The sequence below is a fragment of the Pituophis catenifer genome, unplaced genomic scaffold, assembly GCF_029215685.1.
Source record: "Pituophis catenifer annectens isolate HBS135680 unplaced genomic scaffold, rPitCat1.0.hap2 SCAF_13, whole genome shotgun sequence".
In the NCBI taxonomy this organism is placed as follows: domain Eukaryota; kingdom Metazoa; phylum Chordata; class Lepidosauria; order Squamata; family Colubridae; genus Pituophis; species Pituophis catenifer.
The window spans coordinates 19,838,941-19,854,938 of record NW_027256893.1 but is presented as its reverse complement, the minus strand read 5'-3'; the positions used below and the strand labels follow the sequence as shown (position 1 = coordinate 19,854,938).

At 43.7% G+C, this 15,998-nt stretch overlaps 1 protein-coding gene across 2 annotated transcripts in view; it reads left to right on the top strand.

The window, feature by feature from the left end:
* Positions 1-15,998, top strand: part of ZNF423 (zinc finger protein 423) — a 156,784-nt gene that overhangs the window by 12,629 nt on the left and 128,157 nt on the right. Inside the window, exons 2-3 of one of the 2 annotated variants that reach the window (XM_070952994.1) lie at positions 544-628; positions 14,761-14,850. In XM_070952994.1, the coding sequence (XP_070809095.1) occupies positions 544-628; positions 14,761-14,850 (175 nt within the window). The remainder of the gene's footprint in view (positions 1-543; positions 629-14,760; positions 14,851-15,998) is intronic. The other variant, XM_070952995.1, reaches the window with a different exon arrangement.

Below are 15,998 nucleotides of genomic sequence, written 5' to 3'. Positions count from 1 at the left end.
CCCCAGGGGGAGAGCCTTCTCTGTGGGGTCACCTACTATCTGGAACGAGTTCCCCCCCGGAGATACGGAGGATCCCGGATCTGCACACTTTCCGCCGTGCTCTTAAGACCCTCCTATTCCAGCAGGCCGGCCTGGCCTAATTTTCTCCCCTTTCTTTTAATTTTTTTAAACTGAAATTTTAATTTGTTTTTAAATTATTGGGAATTTTAATTGTCTCGGGCGAAATTATTTAATTTGGTTTTAATTATGTTTTTTAACTTTTGTATTTATGTGTTTTATTCTGTGCCTGTTCACCGCCCTGAGTCCTTTGGGAGTAGGGTGGTATACAAATCTAATAAATGAAATGAATGAATGAAATGGACTTGGGCAACGGCTCGCGTGCCATCAGAGAGGGCACTGCGTGCCATAGCTTCGCCATCCCAGATATAGACCATTTCAGAAAGCCATCAATTAGTTCTGTGTTAATAGTAGAACACCAAGAATTCTACCACAGCAATAAAGATGATTTGCCTGATATATTTTTCTCCTTTCTTTCTTAAACAGAAGAAGACTTACCAGTGTATCAAGTGCCAGATGACCTTCGAAAACGAAAGAGAGATACAGATCCACGTTGCAAATCATATGATTGGTAAGAAGTCCTCAGCCTTGCTTCCTTGGGCTTAATCTTTGCTGTTAACTTTCATACTTTAGTCTGCAGCGTTTTATTTTGTGATTCTTTGACGACGATTGGACATTTTCTGCTTAGGTGTGATTCCGATGGACCGTTGGATGTGGTTAGTCTTTTCGCTGTAAATTAATCTCTGTCAGCTCAACTCTCTGTGGTTCAGGGGTACACATTAAGGCCTTCAAGTCATGTTCAAGGATCAAGATTGTGTAGTTTCTTTTGATTTTTGTTTTTTTAAAAAAAGATCTTTTATTTCTTCTGATTTGGGATCCTATCTTGTAATCATGGCTTGTAGCAAATCTTAGTTAAGATACCCTGTTTTGGTTGCTGCTTCAATATATGCATCTATAGCAGGGAAAGCATAAATTTGTGCTTGTTTTCGATCTGCTAAGTTTCTATTCTTGTCTTCACGAAGCAGTGGTTTCTGGAGATAGAATGGTGGTCTGGAGATTCAAAGAAAACAGTAAACCACCATTAACAAAAAATATGGTTTGAGACATAGCTAAGAGTCAGATTCCTCATCTGAAAATGATACTTTGAAAATCATCTGCCATACTTTTTCTATTTTAACTGGGAGTGTAGGGTGTGGAGTGAAGAGTAATCCTGATGTTTCCTGATTTTCATTTATTTACTTTTTTCATTGTCCTGGTTACTTTTCCTCTGCATTACTTCCCTTTTGAGATTGGGAATGGATCAAGTTTTCCCTTATTGGTTCATTTCAAAATACTGTCCGAACTTACTTGGTGCTGCATCTGTTCCCCACTCTTCTCCTTTGTGATTGATTCAGACCCCTTGAAGCATTGAGATTGCAACTCCCAATTTCCAGCATGGAATTCTTTTTTTATTTTTAAATGTTCTCCTGAGATTCTTGAAGTTAAGGTCACAGTCGCTTTGGGTGAGATGGGCAAACATCTATCTATCATCTATCTACCTACCTACCTACCTACCTACCTACCTATCCATCATCCATCATCTGTCTATCTATCCATCCATCCATCCATCCATCCATCCATCCATCTATCTATCTATCTATCTATCTATCTATCTATCTATCTATCTATCTATCTATCATCTATCTACCTACCTACCTACCTATCCATCATCCATCATCTGTCTATCTATCTATCTATCTATCTATCTATCTATCTATCTATCTATCTATCCATCCATCCATCCATCCATCCATCCATCCATCCATCCATCCATCCATCTATCTATCTATCTATCTATCTATCTATCTATCTATCCCTCCTCCTCTTCCTCCCCCACCGCCTCCTCCTCTATCTTCATCTTCATCTGTCCGTTTGTCTCTCTGTCTGTCTGTATCTCTTTTACTCTCCCTCATTCATATCTATATTTACAGTATATCCATTTCTATAGGAGGAATATCTGAGTTCCATGCGTAGCTACAGCCATTTTGCCTGGTCTTCGAGGCATCTGAGTCTCCATTCCCTAAAATCTTAAATCTCTACCCCTTTTCCTTTACCAGCTGCTACCAAAAGTCATTCTTCAACCTAATGAGGAATTGGGACACTGATGAATACACAGAAATGGCCTCCTTCCTTTGCAGAGCTCCTTAGTCATGGTTAACATTCGTCAAAATTAACACGCCGGGAAGTTTCAGCTGAGGCATGTCCCTTTGAAGAATGCTCCTTCTGTGAGTTTTCGGGCTATCTGTATCTGTGGCGTCACAACTGTCGTGGCATAAGGAGTCCTGCCCAACTTCTTCAGTGCATGATCAGAAGGACTGCCTCCCTAAGAGGAGATAGAAGGGAAACATGTTGCTTTGTTTTCCTTCTAAGATCTATGGGGTGGTTTTTTTTTTTTTTTAAATAAAACAAATGAAAGAGCCTCCTTTCCCAAACCTCATAACTGTAACCAAGTCTCTAAAATGAAATTGTTTCCAAACTAGGCTTTCACGGTTGAGGAGATAACCTCTGTTTTAATAATAATAATAATAAATAAGTAAAGGTAAAGGTTCCCCTCGCACATATGTGCTAATTGTTCCCGACTCTAGGGGGCGGTGCTCATCTCCATTTCAAAGCTGAAGAGCTAGCGCTGTCTGAAGATATCTCCGTGGTCATGTGGCCAGCATGACTAAATGCCAAAGGTGCATGGAACTCTGTTAGCTTCCCACCAAAGATGGTCCCTATTTTTCTACTTACATATTTTACCTGCTTTCGAATTGCTAGGTTGGCAGAAGCTGGGACAAGTAACAGGAACTCACCCCGTTACGTGACACTAGGGATTTGAACCGCTGGACTGCTAACCATTCGATTGACAAGCTCAGTGTCTTAGCCACTGAGCCACAGCATCCCCTTATTATTATGTATTATTTGTATATAATAAATAAAACAGCATTATCATCTAGGTATGATGGAAAGAATTCTTTCGACATATTTTCATTTTTTAAAGGATTAGAATTCCCTCTGCTTTTCCTGTGATTTTCTCCTTCCCTTTTAAGGCATTGTGTAGGACAACCTAAAGTTCTATTAAAACCTTAGGTTCTTTGTTCTTTCTTCCTATGCTGTCCTACTAATGGCTCCCACTTCTCCATCCTCATCCTGCCTTTCACAGTCTCCTGTCTGATCTGTGGTTCTACTGTATGTTAGATGTGATGGACATCATCAGAATTTGAATCCACAGGGGGTGTAGGAGTCAGCCGGGCTGGCACCTAAGATCATAGGAGAAGCTTAATGATGCAGATTTCTCCCACCCCAGTTAGGAAGGAAGGAAGGAAGGGAGTATGTAACGTGCAGGCATTTAAGATGAAAAGCTGGCCCATCTTCTGTCTAAGAAGAAGAAGTCAAAGCAGTTCCTTTTCCAGAGTTCCTTTTTTGAGATATGGAGAATCAAGATCACATGACGTGTTAACACCACTTTGTAATGCCTTTGTAAGACTGCACTTGGAATACTATGTCCAGTTTTGGTAGCCACGATATTAAAAAAAAAAAGATGTGGAGACTCTAGAAAGAGTGCAGAGAAGAGCAACAAAGATGATTAGGGGACTGGAGGCTAAAACGTACGAAGAACGGTTGCAGGAACTGGGTATGTCTAGTTTAATGGAAAGAAGGACTAGAAGTGACATGATAGCAGTGTTTCGATATCTCAGGGGCTGCCACAAAGAAGAGGAAGTCAAGCTCTTCTCTAAACCACATGAAGGCAGCAATGGATGGAAACTAATCAAGGAAAGAACCTAGAAATAAGAATAGTTTTCAGTTGCAGCCCAAAGAATTTGAAGGAAGGTGGGCAAACATTGGTCTTATTGTTGTTATTGGAAGTTTTAGATTATGGAGGTTGTCATTCCAGCATATACAGAAGACTCTGACTTAGGGAAATTTGAAATTGATACTGAAAAGAATAGCGGACACCATGGAAGAATTAAGACAGCTAAACTTTAAAACGTGACAGATGGTTTTTGAAGCATTACATGAAAATGAACATATTTCTGGACTTCACAATTGACTGTGTTAATTAATTATGGATACATTACAGACTCTAAATCTCTATCCAGTATTCTTTAATTAAATCATGTTTCACATTGTTGTTCCTTTGAATTGGACAGTTCTGAGGACTTTGCGTTGAGCACAGTCGAATAGCCTTTTGATGCTCTCTAGAATCTATGAGACTACAGCACCCATCATCCCATGAGGACTTTTAGAACTGTTAGGAGTTAGAATCCCAATCTACTAGAAAGTCCCAAGCTGGGAAAGAGCTAAGTTAATTGTGAAGGAAATATAAAATTTAAATATCTTGGCTGGAATCCAGGATCTAATAGCATTCAAGGAGATTGCTGTCTTATTTCCTAGTTGTTATCCTTACATGCTGGTCCTTTCTTCAAATTGGTGTTGGACAGATCTTTTGCAAAATAAATTGAAGACCCATGATAGCTAGCAATTTTGGGAATTGCAGTCTCAATACATCTAAAATATTACAGGACCCATAGCAAATATTTGAACTTGAGAGGAACCCTATGATCTTCCTACTTCCGTAAACTTTCTTGGTACCCTTAAATGCTCTACATGGGGGCTACCCTTGAAAAGCATCTAGGAGTTCCAATTGGTTCATAATCAGGGGTGGGCTTCAAAAATTTTAGCAAGGGGTTCTCTGCTCAGTTGCTGGTGAGCGTGGCCATGGTGGGCGTGGCCTAGTTGGCCGCCTGCACCACAGCAGGGGGTGGGGCATTTTTGCCCTTCCCGGGCTCCGGAGACTTTCCTCCAGCCTCCAGGAGGGCAAAAAACAGCCTCCCCAGGCTCTGGAGGCCCTCTGGAGGCCGGAAATGGGCTTCTTTCCAGCCTTCCTGAACTTCTGGTAGGCCTGTTTTTCGTTCTCCCCGAGCCTCCACGCGTGCCCTGCACTTTCCTGCATCCAAAACGGGCCCCATGGGGACTACTGGCTGGGGAGGGGAGGGACAGGGTGGGCAGGGCCAGCCAGGAATGGGATTTGGGGGTTCTCCGAACTGCACAGAATCTTAGCTAGAGGTTCTCCCAAACCCCTGCAAACCCCCTGTTGATAATGCAGTGATCTGCATGTTTTTGCGCAAAACCATGTGTGCACCCCTCTTGCGGGAGCTGCATTGGCTGCCAATTTGTTTCCCTGTGCAGCTCAGTTCAGTGAGACAAGTTATCTGAAGGACCATCTCTTCCTGATTACATCACGCAACCCACCAGAACAGTAAACCAGGGAATGTGGCAGGTCCTGTCTCCTAAGGCGGTCCATCTGACAGGACCCGGAAGAAGGACCTTCTTCATGGTGGCTCCCTCCCTTTGGAACATCCTCCTCATAGAGATTAAACTACTGTCCCCACTTTGACACTCATTCTCAAGATCCTGAAGACCTGGTTTGGCCAACGGGCTTGGGGAACCCAGAGTGGGATGGGGCCCATTGAGTGGCTTGTTTGACGGATTGCTGTCATCGGAGGGGGGGAGGGGGGGCTGATGGGTTATTGTTTTTGTTATTTGTATATTGAGGTTTTTTTTTATTTTTGTAAGTCACCAAGTGTCACTGAGAGTGAGTGGGCAGTTAGATAGGATAGACAGACAGACAATAGGTAGGTAGGCAGGCAGGCAGGCAATAGGTAGGTAGGTAAATAGATGGGGAGAGAGAAATAGATAGATCAATAGATAGATCGATTGATAGATAGATAGATAGATAGATAGATAGATAGATAGATAGATAGACAGAGACAGATCTCTCTCTCTCGTCTATCCATCATCTATCTATCTATCTATCTATCTATCTATCTATCTATCTATCTATCTATCTATATCTATCCATCCTCTATCCCTCATCTATCTATCTATCTATCTATCTATCTATCTATCTATCTATCTATCTATCTATCTATCTATCTATCGACAGACAAATGCACCTTCTGTTAGCTACAGAAGGTGGAAGGCCTACGCTGATATTGACAAATATTACAAATTGACACACCCACTGAAAACATCCTATTCTTCACTCTTAACACAATTCTTTGCATCCTGGCAGTAAATTTGACTGGGATTTTGGGGTGGATTGATTTAAAAAAAAAACTAACAAACCCTGAGATAATGGAAATTATCAAAGGAAAAATCTATGGGAAGAATTGACTGAAACCGTGTTTCCTATTTTGAAATCTGTATATATTTTGAATAAGCAGACACGCTAATTGGCTGTGAATAATAAATAGGTTTCATCTGCTTGTTTCTTGATGTATTCATTATCCAATGCTGGATTTTTAGGTGGGAATTCTTTCGCACTGAGAAATTGCAGCGGCTGAGGAAACAAGAAACACATTTCTGATTTGGCTTTTTGTGGACAAGCTTGAGAGGAGAGCTAGCATTAAATGAGATCTCAAGTATTTCAGGAGATTCACCATCTGTTCACCTCCTTTTCATCCCTCCCTTCCTTTTAAAAGGATACTGGTTGAGAACATGGGGTTAATATTTTTTTGAGTGAAGAGATATCATTCCTGAAAGCTGTTATTTATCCATGATTACACTTCTGTAAGAAGAAATCATATGTATTTCTTTCTATTACCTACTTGAGGGAAAAAAAACCAAAACTATAGTTTAGGATGAAGGCACTTAAAAAACAAAGTTCTTGATTTTAGTTCCACCTTAAGCATGAAAGCCAGCTGAGTGACTTGAGCCAATCACCAGGAGCCTGGGAGTTCTAGTCCTGCCTTAGCCATGAAAGCTGACTAGCTAACTTAGGATCAATCATCAGGAGACTGGGAGTTCTAGTCCCGCCTTAGCCATGAAAGCTGACTAACTAACTTAGGCTCAATCACCAGGAGATTGGGAGTTCTAGTCCCGCCTTAGCCATGAAAGCCAACTGGATGACTTAGGGCCAATCACAAGAAAACTGAGTTCAAACCCGACCTTAACCATGAAAGCTGGCTGGGTGATTTCGGGCTGGGAGTTCTAGTCCCACCTCAACCATGAAAGTCATCTGGGTGACTTCAGGCCAGTCACCAAGAGACTGGGAGTTCTAGTTCCATCTTAGCATTGAAAGATGGCTGGGTGACTAGGTCCAGTCACTTTCTCTCAGCCCAATCCACCTCACTGGGTTCTTGTTGTAGGGAAACTGGAAGGAGGATGTTGTTTTGGATATGTTTACCACCTTGAGTTATTTATTTAAAAAAAACAATACAGTTGGGATACAAATCAATAAAGGAACATAGTCTGTATTATTTAGGAACAGGGGTTTACAGGCTTTATATTCCTTTTTTTTTTTAGTGCAGCCCCTTCTGGAAACAAAGTTGATTTTGTAAAATATTGGTGCCCCTTTCTTTGCTCCCTCTGTGTATGTGTTTTCATCAGTGCTGAAATGTAAAATTTGTTACTACCAGTTCTGTGGGCGTGGCTTGCTGGAGGGGTACTGTGACTGAGTGGGCGTGGCCAACTTTTTTTTTTTTTTAACTTTTAAAACAATTTTTTCTACAACCTCTTTGGCCGGAGAATGCTTTTAAAAAAATGCTTTTAAAAGCCTCTGACGATCCCAGCTGAGCCGTGCGATCATCAGAGGCTTTTTTAAAAAAACTTTTAGAAGCATTTTTTCGGCCGAAGATGTTGTAGAAAAAAATGGTTTTAAAAATAATTTTAAAAAAGCCTCTGATGATCACATAGCTCAGCTGGGCATCGGGGGTGGGGGGCAGCCGGGATTTTGGCTAACAGTTCTCCGAACCACCTGCCGCCATCGCTACCGGATCAGGCGATTCGGTCCGAACCGGGAGCATTTCACCCCTGGTTTTTATCCTTTCAATCGGAGAGCATTGGATCAAATGCTACAATGCTTTGTTCCCTGACGTCCCTGGGAGTAAAACATAATTTTCCTTAATATATTCAGTCACTTTTTTTTAAAAAAAAAATTACCCTCACCCTTCTTACATTTAGTAATTGAATAAGGAAAGAATCCATCTTTTGTGGCGATTGTGTCAACATTTCCATGTCGCCTGATAACATTCGTAATTGGCTGTCGTCTCAGCGTCCTGTTGTTTTTGCGCCTTTTTAACCAGGTTAAAAATTCCTCTCAGCCCTCTAAATCAGTGTTCATAGGTGGCTGTGATTAGCCGTCTTTAAACATTTCCAAGTGGTTTGGAATTTGCATACGAAGGTAGGAAAAGGAAGTGATGGAATCAAACACCTTTTCTGAAATCGGGTGTGCGAGCGTTGAGCTGTGACTAGCCTGGAGTTAGCGTGAGGTTGGATTACCCATCAACATCTGCTAATTAATGAGGCACACTCTCGCCTTAAAGTTTGCACACTATGTAGGCATGTGTGTAAGGGAAGCTTTCATTATAAAAGCGGTGTGAATTTTTTTTTTGAATCTGCTATCTTGGACCTTTTTAATTAGGTAGTTGAGACTTATATGAATTGAGCCTGGAAATGACAGATGGAAGTTATGATTGGTTGAATTTGATCACATGACCAGACTTGTTTTGATCATCTTTTCTGTGATGGTTGTTAAGTGAAAAAACAACAACCCACAGTCGTTAAATGAACATTGCAGTCATTAAGTGAAGCCATTGTTAGCTATGGGCAGGACATTGGAAGTAAATGCCAAAACTGCTGTAAATTCCAGTCACATGACCATAGGGCACTGCAAATGGTCATACATGCAGGCCAGTTGTTAAGCTCTCAAAACGAGGTCATGTAATTGTGAGTGCTTGGTGCTCTCTGAGCTTGGTTCTTTTTTTGTACTCTGTTTCCCCGAAAATAAGACATCCCCTGATAATAATTGGGCTTTTGAGCAGATGTGCTAAAATAAGCCTCCCCACCGAAAATAAGCCATCCCCGAAAATATTTAAATGCAGAGCTGGAAATCAGGTAAGACAGCAAGAGGATCCCCATCTTGCTCCACGCGCCCCAAAATAATAAAACCTCCCCGAAAATAAGGCCAAGTGCTTGTCTCGGGGTTCAAAAAAATATAAGAAAATTTATATATGGTTTTTAAATGCATTGTAAGCCGCCTTGAGTTTTCGGAGAAAGGCGGCATACAAGTTGAACAAACAAACAAACAAACAAACAAACAAACAAATAAGACAGGGTCTTATTTTCGGGAAAACACTGGTAGGCATTTCATTACCCAAACTAGGTAACATCATCAGTTATGCTAGTGATGGTGTTACCTAGTGATGATGTTACGTACTAGAACTGATGATTTTACCTAATTTAGGTAATGAAATGTTTGCAAGGAAACAACCAAGCTCAGTGAGCACCAAGGACCTACAAATATTCTCCCTTATTGATTGTAGATACATTTGTGTTATGGCAGAATACAATCTGGGTCGGTGACTAGGACCAGAGATTTTGTCTTCCAAACTTTTGGACTCATGCTGGAGTCCATCTTCAGGGAACGTCTCTCTAGCAGATTGAGTTTTGGGCTATTCTGTGTGCGGTATTTATCTGGTGCCTGTTGTATGTGACTTTTTTAGATGTTGATTGGGGTGTGTTGATGGCTGGCTTTCAAGTCATTAGCTGTGGTTTGCTTGTGCTGCCAAGTCCTCACCTTCTAAGTACCCTGTTTCCCCGAAAATAAAACCCAACCGGAAAATAAACCCTAGCATGATTTTTCAGGATGCTTGTAATATAAGCCTTACCCCCAAAATAAACCCCAGTTAAGATCGTCAGCAGATGGAGGCATTTAGTACAGTATTTTCCCCAAAATAAGACCTAATTGGAAAAGTAGCCATAATGCATCTTTTGGAGCAAAAATTAATATAAAACCCGGTCTTATTTTGGGAGAAACATGGTATTTGATAGGCTGGTGGTAAATCAGCACTTCTGTTGACTGACAAAGGGCCTGTTTTCCAGGCTTCAATCATGTCCTTGGCTGTTTTGGTACCCGCTCGTCCAACAATCTTAGTAGTTGAAAAATTGAATGTGTGTCCTTGTTCACTGCAGTGTGAGGCTACCAATGAGTTTGGGTCTCCTCATCTGACCGCTCGCTTGTGTTCTTGCAGTCTGGTGGTTAGTTTCCTCCCCGTCTGTCCGGCATAGTTAGGGGGACACATATATCCTGGGACACGTATACTCACCTTCATTTGTGTTGTGTCTGATGTTGGAACTTCAAAACCATGTCCTAAGTAGCTTTTCGAGGGGGGGGTGGGGTCCATCATAATTTTGAACGGTTACTAAATGACCAGTCGTAAGTCAAGGACTACCTGTACACCATATTTGGAAAGGAAGACCAGTATATAACTTTTTAATTTCCAAGAGTGCTTTCTCTTCATCAACTGTGAAAAACACCAAGGAAAAGCCACTGGGTGTCTGACTTTGGTTTTTCATAGCCATATGGTCCAAACCCTCCCAGGATTATAGCACTTCACAATATAGCAGAGAAGAACGCGTGCTTCAGCGTTTTCCTATGTAAATCAATCTGAGATTACACAAACATAACAAAAGGCTTGTCCTGAAGGGAAGAACCCTTGTGTCCTTGATGTGCTGAGTTTTTTCAGGTAGGCAGTTTTTGCCCGGGACATACATTCCCTTGTTTTCCACCCAAGCAACATCAGGAAACCTTGAGGAGAACTTCAGCTTCTGCTAAATTAAAGCAAATTTATGAAATCAGTAGCTGGATCTCCATATTGAGCAGGGGTGTCAAACTTGAGGCCCGCGGCCCTCATCCGGCCTGCAGGGTGCTTAGATCTGACCAGAGGTTGGGTTTCAGCAGGTTCTGACCAGTTCTGGAGAACCTGTACCGGAAATTTTGAGTAGTTCGGAGAACCGGTAAATACCACCACTGACTGGCCCCGCCCCCATCTATTCTCTGCCTCCCAAGTCCCAGCTGATCAGGAGGAAATGGGGATTTTGCAGTAATCTTCCCCTGGAGTGGGGTGGGAATGGAGATTTTACAGTATCGTTCCTCTGCCACGCCCACCATGCCACGCCCAGCAAGCCATGTCGCGCCCACCAAATCGGTAGTAAAAAATTTTGAAACCCACCACTGGATCTGACCCATGGGGCCACCCTGGAAACAGCGAAGGACTGGCCTGCAGTGCCTCTGCCAGTGAAAATGAAGCTCGGGAAGGTCCTCCCGAGCTCCGTTTTTGCTGGCAGAGGGTTGCAGGAGGCCGTCGCAGCCGAAACGGAGGTCAGAAACTCGTTTTCGCTGGCAGAGCGCTCAGGCCACCACAGGTGCCCCCTTGACATGAGTGATGTCAAGCTGGCCATGCCCACCCTGGTCATGCCCCCCCATTAACCCCCAAGGTCAAACACAACCCTGATGTGGCCGCGAATGAAATCAAGTTTGACACCCCTGATATTGAGTAATACCACAATGTGTTTTTCCTCTGCTTTTAGTGGAACACGTTGTGTGGAGGGTCCAGTCTTTCTCCTTATAAACCATGGCTTAGGATTTTTGTTACCAGTGGGCCGAACCATCAGGCCTGGTCCATCAAGCCATGTTTAAAATAACCACAATTTACTGTGATGATGATCATTTGAGATCAGTCCCAGGCATACGTCACCATCACATATCCCCTGGGCTGCTGAAGCTGGTTTGTTTTTGTTAGCACAATTCTTCTCTAGTGAGATATATAGAGAGAAATGACTATTCAATGTACCACCATAGATCTCTGGTCAAAACAGGGGAAGAAAGAGAAATTAGTCGTTTGCATTTGAGGTATGAGCAGATCAATATCACCCTGTAAAAATGAGTCATACCACCTTACTGTAATAAACTGAGAGAACGTCCTTCCTTGAAAGACAGGAGAAGTAGGAGGAACTGCAGATTTGGTAATGATATAGGACAGTGATGGCGAACCTTTTTGGCACCGAGTGCCCAAACCAGAACGCACATGCATTTGAGCATGCTGGCTAGCTACTCTTTGGGTTTCTGGCATGCACATGTGTGCTGGCCAGCTGGTTTTTGCATGCACCAGAGCACTGAAAACCCAAAGATCAGCTGGCCAGCGCCCGCATGCCTGTTTTTTGGCTGGTTTTAGCTGTTTTTCGGGCCATTTTCAGGCCGTTTTCCAGCACTCCAGTGCCTGTGAAGACCATGTGCACCGGACATCATAAGAGCAGCTGGGAACAGTGCATGTGCCCACAGAGAGGGCTCTGTGTACCACCTCTGGCACTTGTGCCATAGATTTGCCATCATGGATATAGGAGAATATTTGTAGCTCAGGATTGAAATGAGGAGTCCTTGGTGCCCTCTGAGCTTGGCTGCTTTCTTGCAGATGTTTCATTACCCAAACTACGTAACATTACCCTGTTACAACCAAGCTCAGAGAGCACTAAGGGGCCCTCAGACTAGATAATGGTCAAAGAAGAGACAATTTAGCCTGCAGAAGCAATACGAGTGTCGCAAACATCTCAGAAAGAACCCCCCCCCCAAGTTTCTTGGACTGTAAAGGCCAGACTGGGGAGGGGGGGGAAGTATAGCTCTTTTGTGGGTGTGAAGAGACTCCAGACTTATGACATGTTTGATCCATCCCTCAGGTCATCTCCTACAAGGTGCATTCTACTCCTCACGACTGGTACTTCTTGTTTGAACTCCATAGTACCGTGATGGCAAACATATGGCATGCGTGCCACAGGTGGCAAGTGGAGCCATATTGGTGGGCACGTGAGCTCAGGTCCGGTGGGCATGCGTGCGCCAGCCAACTGATTTTCAGGCCTTCTGGGCCCACTGGAAGTCAGGAAACAGGCTGTTTCTGACCTACGGAGGGCCTCCAGCGGGGTGGGGAAGGCCCGTTTTTCACTCTTTCCAGGCTCCAGAGCCTTTTTAGGAAATGGCCCATTTGGTGACTTCCAGTGGGACCAGGAGTGGGGGCGGGGAAGGCTGTTTCCACCCTCCCCAGGCTCCTAGAAAGGCTCTGGAGCCTGGGGAGAGTGAAAAAATGGGCCCACCAGGCCCACCGGGCCATCGCGTGCCAGAAGCAGGGGGAATGTGAGGGGTCGCATACATGGGGGGGGCGGGGTGCATAGAATTATGGGTGTGGGCATGCGCACGCACGAGCCCTCCGCACTCCCCCCGCTTTTGGCATGAGATGAAAAAAAGTTAGTCATCACTGCCCTAGTAGGACAGAGACAAAGGAGAAACATTCTTGATAGCCGTAGTGCTATTCTCGGTTATTTTCTTACAGCGGTGCAAAACTCTAGCGAAGCCTTTTTTAAAAAAACTCAGCCTCTTTTAAGGATGGAGAGTCAAGATTTATCATGTCGTTAACAAGCTTTTTAAAAAATTTTTATTAAATCGTTACATTTAAGCAAGAGGAAGCAGCAAACCAAAAAAAACAAAAAAATTATTTGGATGCTAGTTATGGAGCCAAATTTATATTGTAGTTTTAAATCTCTTGGTGTCAATTTAGTGTATTGTCTTTAATTAAAGGTCAACGGAAATTGAACTGCGAGCCTCAGGGAGCCTCTAAACTGGCCTATGAAGCTACAAGGCTGCCCATTACGAAGGGTCTTTTGCAGCAGATTTTATTCGATTGCCACCGAACCCGTTAAGTTGCAAGTTTAGACGTATAATGTTACTCCCGATTTAGAACAAGGACGGTCTTTCAGTTCTTCTTGTTGTCCCCCCTGTCCCCCCCCCCCATTCCAGCAAAGAGCATTTGCTTGGATCGTACACAAAGATAGCCTTGTTGTTAGGGATTTTGGTTGGGGTCATTGCCTTCCAATTTCATGGCATAAAGGTTTATCAAAGGATCGGGGTAAACAGAACTCGTGGTTATCTAAATCGACATTATAGCACTGGAAATGCGGAGCTCGTTGTTGGAAAGGGGTCAACATTTTGAAACACTTTGAAAGATCCAGTGGAAATGTGATCTTCCTTCCTTCCTTCCTTCCTTCCTTCCTTCCTTCCTTCCTTCCTTCCTTCCTTCCTTCCTTCCTTCCTTCCTTCCTTCCTCCCTTCCTCCCTCCCTCCCTCCCTCCCTCCCTCCCTTCTTTCTCTCCTTCCTTCCTTCCTCCCTATCTCTCTACCTCCCTACCTCTATTCACTCTCTTTCTCCTCCCTCCATCTCTCTACCTTCCTTCCATCTCTCTATCCCCTCCTTCTCTCCACCTCCCTCCCTCCCTTACTACCTGCTTACCTACCTCTATCCACTTTCCTTCATCCATCGATTCTTTTCTCATCTTCCTTCCTTCCTTCCTTCCTTCCTTCCTTCCTTCCTTCCTTCCTTCCTTCCTTCCTTCCTTCCTCCCTCCCTCCCTCCCTCCCTCCCTCCCTCCCTACCTCTACCCACTTTTCTCCAATCTCTCTATCTCCTCCCTCCCTCCATCTCTCTACCTTCCTTCCATCTCTCTATCCCCTCCTTCTCCATTCCTTCCTTCCTTCCTTCCTCCTTCCCTCTATTCACTTCCTTCCATCCATCTCTCTTGTCTCCCTTCCTTCCATTTCTCTATCCATTTTCCTCCCTCCCTCCCTCCCTCCCTCCCTCTGAATGGTGAGGGCATGGGCTTTCCTTTCCATGGCCAGGATGGATGAAGGCAGAGGGCAAAGGAATACGTGATGCTATTTTTCCTAGACCTCCTCCTAACCCCGTGACATCCATCCTTCCTTCTCTGCACATGGCAGGACTTTGTTTTGAATTCATCCACGAAGACTCCTTGCCACGTGGGGAGGAGTTGAGTTTCTCTGCCTCCTGTCTCTTATAGGTGCAGTTCCTGTTCCCCATGGTGAGGTCTTCCACTCTTTTCCAACCCCCACCTTACTGGAGAGGAGGATTAGCAAAAATGCTATTACAGGTAGGAAACACAGAATGTGATTCGTATTTGAAAGCAACCCTCCCACGTCTTTTTCCCTCCCACTGCCTTTAAGACTTCTCAGAGTCGCAGGCGGCATGTTTTTGAAGACTGGGCTCACGTGTTTTGAACTAAACTGTGGTTGAATTAATCCTGGCTTATTGGATAAGCCACCGTTGGCTGGATTCTCACAGACATAGAGTCTACCTTGGAATTTCTCTTCTTGCCCTGAGGGTTCCTGGTCATGGGGGAGATCTTACAGTGTCAATGGTAGATGATTTAAGAAGTTTCCCAGTAATATTTCATCCCGGTGTTAAGCTAGCATGCGAGAAGTTGAAATAATTATTCAACTGGAGCTTGGTATAAATTGGCATATAAATTTCAGTTCTGGTTTCCATAGATCCAGATTTGAAAAAAAAAACAAACCCTACTCTAAAGACTTGTAAAGACCCCCATCAGTGTTTCCCATGCCAGCTAGGTCTTCCATTATTCCTATTGTCCAACGTCATGTCCAGAGGTGGGATTCACTTCTCTTCCCTTCCCTACCAGTTCGCAAATGTGAGTGCGCATGCCTCCATCTTCCATGCATACTTGGCCTTCCTTGCATGCTCTTTGCTCGTGCGCATGCCTCCCACGCATGCACACAGCCTCCAAAACATGGCTAGATAGGACAGCATTATGTCCGGGTGAGTGGGTGGGGCCTACCGCAGTTGGCACTACCGGTTTGCCCGAACCGGACAGAACCGGCTGAATCCCACAACTGATCATATCCCCATTCTGGCTTCCCAGGCTCACCTATCCACCCACAACCTTCAAATGATTTTGGATTAAGATTCCACCCTTGGCCTTCCGAAGATGCATTTCCCTAAAGCGGGCAAAATCAGGACAAAAAAACCCTGGAATTTGATTGAACTGAAATGTAAGCTTAATTAAAACGAAATGAAATTGCTTAACACTGAAAGAATATGATTAGAACCACACATTTATTAATTTCCCCCCTTCGGTTATATTAAAAGTTACAAATTCGGCAGCAACTGCGGGAACAGCTCTTGGACGGCAACCTAGCTAGATGGCAGCATTGAGAGGACTTTGCCTAGCTGAGAAGCTAAGCAGGGTCTGGTTAGTCCTGATTATCCCACAGGACCTTTGGA